The sequence below is a fragment of the Crocodylus porosus genome, unplaced genomic scaffold (assembly GCF_001723895.1).
Source record: "Crocodylus porosus isolate Cpor-Errol unplaced genomic scaffold, CroPor_comp1, whole genome shotgun sequence".
Taxonomy (NCBI): domain Eukaryota; kingdom Metazoa; phylum Chordata; order Crocodylia; family Crocodylidae; genus Crocodylus; species Crocodylus porosus.
In genome coordinates, this window is record NW_017728947.1 from 51441532 (window position 1) to 51449545 (window position 8014).

At 48.2% G+C, this 8014-nt stretch overlaps 1 protein-coding gene across 3 annotated transcripts in view; it reads left to right on the forward strand.

Annotated features, from left to right (window-relative positions):
* Positions 1 to 8014, forward strand: part of RBM25 (RNA binding motif protein 25) — a 46272-nt gene that overhangs the window by 10229 nt on the left and 28029 nt on the right. For 2 of the 3 annotated variants that reach the window (XM_019551500.1, XM_019551502.1), the window contains exons 2-3: positions 897 to 1017; positions 6134 to 6183. In XM_019551500.1, the coding sequence (XP_019407045.1) occupies positions 912 to 1017; positions 6134 to 6183 (156 nt within the window). In that variant the 5' untranslated portion in view covers positions 897 to 911. The remainder of the gene's footprint in view (positions 1 to 896; positions 1018 to 6133; positions 6184 to 8014) is intronic. The other variant, XM_019551501.1, reaches the window with a different exon arrangement.

Sequence of the window (8014 nt, forward strand, 5' to 3'; positions counted from 1 at the left end):
TGGCAACTGGCCACGGGCGGGCCCCATGTGCCCCCTCCCCGCAACCTGGTTGCCAAGCTGGGGAGGGATGGGGGCTCCCTCAAGCCCCCTGGTGTGCTCCCATGTGGACCAGAAGTGCTTCTGCACTTGGGCATTGGTTTGCTGCCAAGTGTTCTGGGGACCCTCCCCCACCGCAGTCATGTGGGGTGCTCCATGTGCCCCACCATCGCAGCATTCATGAGCCACCTGCTATCTAAAGTTATGTAGAAAAAACATTTAAAGCTCTGTCTATATCTGAATCTCCTTCATCTCATCAGTCACCAATCTCTGAACTAGTAAGTTTAAAATAGTAATGCTGAGGATTCTTCAGTCTATTAATTCCCTCTGTTCTGGAAGTTAGAGATTTTTCTGTCTTTATTACTACAAGAAGTTGCCTTTGACACAAAGCAATACAAATTCAAGTTCTGTTCTTCATGGTTAATTTGATCCATCTCATTGCTAGTTGGCTAATTTCAAAATTTATTTTGAAATTACTTTTGCTTTTTTAATATTGGAAAAATAACTTATTTTGTTTAGAAATTACTGTATTTTCTGCTGACTCATTATCAGCATACCCTGACTGGTTAACTTATATTTTTTATGACCTGCTGGTAGGAGGAGTCAGTTTCATCCATTTTGTCAGTTCAGTTTAGAATGAAAGTGTTTCAGATTCAGTGTTTATACTTTTAGGAGAGAAGATTTCTGTTACTGTTGTGACTTTATTGCTGTGGTGTGGAAGAAGCTTAAAAGTGGCGTTTGAATTGCTAAACAGAAGTCCCTTAAGGAAAAAAACTTAGTGTGGTGGTTGTCCTTTTCCTCTTATTTTGATTCATGCATCAAGACTGCTACATTAAAAGAATGTTTCTGTTTTTTGGCAGGTAGCTGCTGCAAGGATGTCTTTTCCACCTCACTTGAATCGCCCTCCTATGGGGATCCCAACACTTCCGCCTGGGATTCCACCTCCACAGTTTCCTGGCTTTCCTCCCCCTGTACCTCCTGGTAAGTCATGTCAGCAGGTAGAACCAAATACATTTTTGCTGTGCTACTCTTCTAAAACTTTTTTATTCAACCTTGAGTTTATGAAATACAATTAATTGATGTACGTTGAAGCTGAGCTTCCCGCTATTCTTTGCCTTGAAGAATTTACCGTCAAATTGAATTACAAAGCATCCTATCTTAACCCTCTTGGTGAACCCAATTTAAATATTTCCTCCAAAGCTAGATGCTTTAGGACAGTGGTCACCAGCTGTTCAATCAGGATCGACTGGTGGATCCTGGAGCCTCTTGAAGTTGATCCTGGGTGTGGGGACTGAGCATGTGCATGCCCCAGCCCAGCAGGTCAGTTGGTGGGGGAGGGAAGGGGCAGAGGCCCAGGGTCACATGCAGTGGGGTTCAGGACACAAAGCCCGGTCTGCTGTGCATGGATGGGGGCAGGTAGCCTTTCCCCCCCACCCCCAACTCCCACTTCCAAGACCACTGCCAAGCACAGCACAGGCCAAGCCCGATGGGAACAGCCCAACACAGCCTCCCCTGATGACATGGGGGCCCTGGGGACTGGCAGGCATGGGGGAGGGCAAGCTGCATCAGCAGGCTGGAAGGCTACGTCGGGCTGTTCTCGCTGGGCCTGGCCCATGCTGCACTCAGCGGTGGCACTGGGAGCAGAAGTTGGAGGGCTACAGCCACCCCCTGTGGCCCCGCTCTCAGCGCTACTGCCACACCCGCCTGGGAACAGCCTGGTGCTGCCCTGCGGGCGGATCCAGGGGTATGCCCACCCACCCCTATCTCCCCGGAGACAAGCCACTCCTGCCTCTGTCCCCTGCCCTGCCCCAGCTGTGCAAGGCTTCCCCTCCCTCACCACCATGGGGTTTGGCGGGGGGGGGCGGCACAGATCAAGGCCCCAGTGGTGATTGATGGAGTGAGTCTAGGGCTGGGGCCTCAATCTCCCCTGCTTTCCCTGGTCCTCTCCCCTCCTCTTTCCCCAGACTTTCCTGCTGGGGAGGGGAGGGGGGGTGGGAGGTAGATCTTCCGTTCCCTTTAAATGCCCAAAGTGATTTCCAACCTAAAAAGGTTGGAGTGTACTGCTTTAGGACAACAAGAGACCCTACTTCATAGTGCAAGTTAAAGCTGTGGCTAACTCAGTAGTGGTAGTACATAGTTGTGCATTTTTGGAGTCTAGGCTTCAGTTCATACAGAATAAAGTGCACTGGGAAAGTAATATGGGAATAAATGTTATTTCCTGGTGGTATATTTTGGTGATAAGACATACCAGACCCTCTCACTGCACCTACTGCTGTCTCCTTTTTAGTCAAGTGATATTTCTTTATGACAAGTTACTTTACTTTAGCTGGGCTTTATGGCCATTTCTCCTGAATTGCCACTGGGGTACTTCTTTACTACACTGGTCTGTTATAACACACTTCAAATTTCTCGCTCCTTCCACTTGTCTCTTTTCTGTTGTCTCCTCTCTTATAAACTGTCACTTCTCAAGCTTTTCTTTATTTTTATATCCCTACCTCTTTTTTTCTTCTACTTTTCCTTGTTCTCCTTCCTCCATTTCTGGGGCTAACTTCTCTACCACTGGTCACACATTCCAGTTTCTTCTTGACTTGACCCTTCGTTCCGTCTTTCCATTCCTAACATTCAAGCCAACCTTGATATAAAGACAGAGGCTTCACTTCCTCAGGTCGCTGACACATCTTCCTTCTTTATGTGTAGTTGCAAGAGGATAGTGGAATGAGTGAGGATGAGATGATGGATTTTGATATACTACAGTGGAAATACTCCTGGAAAATTTTGCAAAGCACAAGGGCTACAAAATGATCTCCTTATTTGGCTGTTGGTGCAGTAGGGCCCTGTAGGCTACAAGGCTTTATAATCTGCTCACAGTTCATATGCCCTTCTCATTGTAGAAATTAAACTAACTGAACATTCAGATTGCACTAGGCCACGTTCTATTCCCAAATAGCTCCCATGTGCTGACCTGACTATACATGCTGCACTCCCCTAGAGCAGAGCACCTGCTTCTGCTCCATCACATAGACACTGAACAAGACTTAATGCATTTGTTTCTCTTAGCTCCTGGTGCATGAGGCACCAAAACTGAGAGTGAAGATTTGGGGAGGGGTGAAAAGTAGAGGTGCACTGATGTATTGGTCCATATCATGTCATCACTGATAAAAGGAAAATTGATATTAATTGGCATTCCACTTGTTTTTGGCTGAAGTGGCTGATAATGTTGCTGATAAATGCTGTGTACACATCTCCCGCCCCTCGCACCCTCCAGATGAGCTGTTTGCGGCTTTGTCCTGTGCCCTGTCCTGTTTCACCCTGGCTGGGCAGTGCCTGCTCCTGCCCCAGCCCCACTCACTCACCATGGGGGCCTCAATTCCCCCCACCCCACAAAAAAACCAAACAAAACCTTAACCAACTGGACTCTGCTCTCCAAGCTGCCAGGCTGCATATCAGCAATCAGATTGATATCGGGCAGTATGGCTGGTTAATAATTGGCCATCGGTATTGACCAAAAAAAATCTTTATTGGTGCACCTCTAGTGAGAAATGGAGGGGGTACAGGGGGAGGAAGACGGCAAATGGGGGTACAAGGGTCAGGATGAGTAGAAGATGGGCAACAGCAAAGTGGGCAGGATATGCAGTGGAAGAACCCAAGTAATGTATGGTGGGTGAAATGAGAAGAGAAACCTGAGATGAGAACAAGGGTAGAAATGGGTTAGCGAAGACTGAGAAGGGGAAGAAGGAGATGGGAAGAGAGAGAGCAGGGAAAAAGATGAATGGATTGGGAATGAAAAACAGATTGTGGCAGGGCACTGCTTGTGCCTGATTAGGGCAGCCATCTTGGATCCAGGACTGCCCATACAAACAGGGCATTTTGCTGCTGGAAACAGAGGCCACAACATTGCCTGGCTATAAGGCTGCAGATATCAACTGGAGGTAAGGGCAGGAGCTGTAGGGGGTGGGCAGGAGACTCCTGGTCCTGGGGATGACCTAAAACTGTACCCTGCTGGGAGTGGGTGGTGGAGCTCTCAGTGGCACGGGAGCCCCCAGGATATGCCAGGCCAGTTACCACTCCGGTGAAAGGCAGGTCAGGACACCTTGCCCCAGCTCTCACCTTTAGGTGGGTCAGGACATAGGCAGTAGAGGGCGCCAGGCATGGCTACAGCCACCTGAGCCCACCTGAGGAGGGAAGCCCCGAGACCTTGAGTAGAGGGGGTGTTCTGGAGCCCTGAGTAGAGGGGGCATTGTGTAAGATCTCAGGGTAGCACCATGACCTGCTGCTCTGGGAGGGGAGTGAGAGTCTGCTGTGAGACCCTGGAGCACCAGTTGTGGTGTGAGTCACCCCATCTCCCCCCATCCAGGAAGGGGGACCCAGAGAGAGTGTGGGGCTAGTGAGGCCAGAGGTAGAGTGCACCCTCGACTGGCCCATGCTGGGACCAGGACCAAGAAGGTCAAAAGGGCCAGATGCCCACCACGAAGGGCACCTAGAGCTGTGGGCCTGGGACCCCTCTTGGCCTTGGAGGTGAGGCCAGGGCCTGTGTGTGGCCGAAGGTCCTGAGTTGGGACCATGCCTGAGGTGGGAGCCAGCTACAAGGAGCTCGGCAGCCCGAATGAAGGCAGCATAGGCCGCCTGAGTGGAGAGGTCAAAGGGGGGTCCTTCCAGGGGGAATCTGAAGCCTAGTGTGGGGCTGGTATGACTGATAATATCTGGATGTCATCTGTGAGGCTTGGGCCGTGCTGTAGGGGAGGTACAGAGTCACAGATACCCCCTCAAACATTGGGGGTACACTAATAGGTAGTCTCCCACCTTATTTAACAACTTTTCATCATTCCAACAGGGCATGGCAGGCGAGACAGGTGGGAGGCATTCCCAAAGGCAAATGGGGAGCTATCTGCAGCTAGCGGGGATTCCTGCTTTGCCAGAGATTGAAAGGGATTGTCAAAAAGTTCTGAAAACACAAGAGAGCATCTCTGCAGGGAACTTGAAACTAAGTCTGATAGTTCCTTTCTAATAAATAGTTGCTGAATCCATTGGCAAAATATAACCACCCCTTTCTGGTGGAATATAACAGCCTTTTTTACTGCTACCAGTTAATTGTTAGTTGAGGTGATAGTGGACTGTGCAATGGATTTAAGTTTCCTGTGGTTTTGTTGTTTGTTTTGTTTTTTGCAGGGGAGGTGGTGGGGAATGAGTATTTGTACCTGTCTTATGTTTTCAATTTGTTTTCAAAATCCTTTAAGTTACATAAAAATACCTATCTTAAAAGAGTATTATGGTTCTCTCCTACCTTGGGGGTCTTCAAGAAGAGGCTGGACAGATATTTTTCTGGGGTGATACGACCCTGGCAGCCCTTCCTGCCTGGGGCAGGGGGTCAGACCTGATGATCTGTTTAGGTCCCTTCCAACCCTAAGCACTATGATACTATGACACTATGATACTGTGGTTACAGAGTGAAGTGCACAAAATGCCTGAAGTAAAGCTGTTTGGAGAACTCTGTTAGGCCCCCTTGTGTGTGTGGGTTATCATATGGTTCTTAACATAATGTACTCTCTCCACTCCAGTGAGACCCCTGCTTTATTTCATGTACAGCATGGACTGTTTTGGAATAAATCAAAGCTGTGCAGGGAATGGGCTGTTTATAGGAACCTGAATTTAGTGCAGGAATTGAGAAGTATAAATAAGGCAGAGAACTTGAAGAGATAGGATCACCTCAGAGTTTGGACACGGTATGAGAAGAGATTTATGTTGGTTTTTGGTTTGTTTGGGTGTTTTCTTAAGCAAAAAAAATCCTGATATACTATAATGAGAGGTCGAGAAAAATACCCGTGTGGAAATTTTAAGAATTTTTTATTCCAGTGCAGGGTTTGGATGATATTGGCATTGTCGAGCTATATGCTGAATGAGACAGAAATGCTGAATAGCTGCTCATTCACTAAGCAGTATCTCTCCTGTGCTGCATGGATTCTTGCTTTGAGTTTGTTAGGAAGCCATATCTACACAGTCTTGTCACTCTTAATTACTTTTTAAGGCATGCAGTTGGCTTGGGTGTTATGGTCTTTTATTCCCAATTCATATACTGATGCGTGTTCTTTGTCTCCCTCAGGGACCCCTATGATTCCAGTACCAATGGGCATTATGGCTCCTGCTCCAACTGTAAGTATTATACTGAGGTTGTATAAGTAAGTAAGTATAAGGTTGTATAAGTACTGTAAGTATTATACTGAGTAACATTAAGGTGGAATTCCATTGTTTGAAATTGTTCTGTTTGTTTTCATATTTATGTTCTGTTTTATTCAACTAATTTCATACCATGAAAAGAAAACCTTAGTTTTGAATGCAAGAATGACATGTTAAATTTTGGTTTGGACAGAGTTTGAAACGAATCCATCTAGAATTGCTTACTGTGGAGCTGAAATTGTTACTTCCTACAAACTGATGCAGCTCATTCTTGCTCTCACTCTTTCTCTTAAAGGCCCCAAGTCTACCAGTTAATCTTGTCTTTAGTAGTATCCTGGCCACACATTCTTGTAGTTAGTGGTGGGATAAAAAAAGTGAAATTATATTGATTGATTTCCATCGCACCTTAAATGGAATGTGTGGCCAGTGCTGATCAGCTGATTAGTGCTCCTAGCTGTGAGAGCACCACTATGTTGTGGTGGGGAGTGTGGCGGGCCAGTGGAGGTGCTCCTGTGTTGAGCCACCCATCTCACTGTGCCTGACCACTTTCCAGGCTCGAGGTGCCTCCCTGGGGGAGCCTCACGTCTGGCCGACCACCTTCCTGGAGCATACCTGCAAGCCTGGGGGTAACGCTGCCACCACCCGGGGTCTGAACTGATCTTGGGCTTGTGCTCCCTGGGAAACACAGGCCTAGTAGTCCTTGAGGGCACTGGATCCACTACAAGAACTTGGGGTGCTTCCCTCAGTCTGAAGCATGAATAGTGGTCTCCCTTAGTCAGCTGAGCCAAGGAGACCCCAAGGCATAATCTAGATCCTCTCCCAATAAATCTCCCATGCTAGGTACAGAGGAGAACTTTATTGGCTTCAAGGAGCAGGTTTGGAATAGGGTACAGGGTAGAACAATATCAGAGAAATACTTTAGAGCAAACTGTGGCATGGTAGCCTTTGATGACACATCTGAGTTACTGCAAGCTATATATCTAGTTAGATTTCAAGTAGCTTACTCACAAGTATCATTGAGAGGCAGGTGGAGATTTTCTGTGGAGGTTTTCTCCATGAGTTTCAAGAGAGAGTGCCAGTTTCAGATTGTTCAGCTTCTCTGAGAGTTCTCATCATGGCTGCTGCCCCGCCTCCTGGGCATTCCTTAATTTATATAGACTGTATGACCTCATTTACCTAATCCAGTGAAGGTCAGCAGCTATTGGCTGCCAGCCAACCAATTTGAAATGCATCACTGGTTGCCAGGTAGGCTGGCAGGGTCTCTAGCTCCCTCCCAGTCACAATGACCAGGGATCCAGGTTTTCCATTTCCCACAGAAAAACAGAGAAAACCACAGATTGCCTGTTTTTATCAAGAGAAAACTCAGCTTTCCCCTTTTAACAGAGAAATCCAGATTTTTGCAAAGCACTCTTGCAGGCTGGCACAGCCCCCCGCCCTGCTAGCATGCAGCTGCCAGCACCTTGCATGGCTACAGAGCCATGCAGCTGGTTGCAGGGCATAAGCAGCAGTGCAGTGGTGGCCACTACATCCGAGTCCTCCTTTGTTCCCCCTGGCCAGGCAGCATGCATGTGGCTTGCACATGGTGGCTGCTCCCGCACCCTGTGCCACTTGCCCGCAAAGCCATGCAGGTGCCCGTGGGATGGTAGCGCAAGGTGCAGTGGTAGAGTTGTGGTGGCTGCCTCCATGTGTGAACCCCCATCATCAAGCCGGCCAGTGGATGCGCGGGCCGCAGCGTGGCACCCCTGCCTTCACCCTCTGGTCCTGCTCCTGGGATCGGGCACAGGGACACACTTCCCCCCCCCTCCCC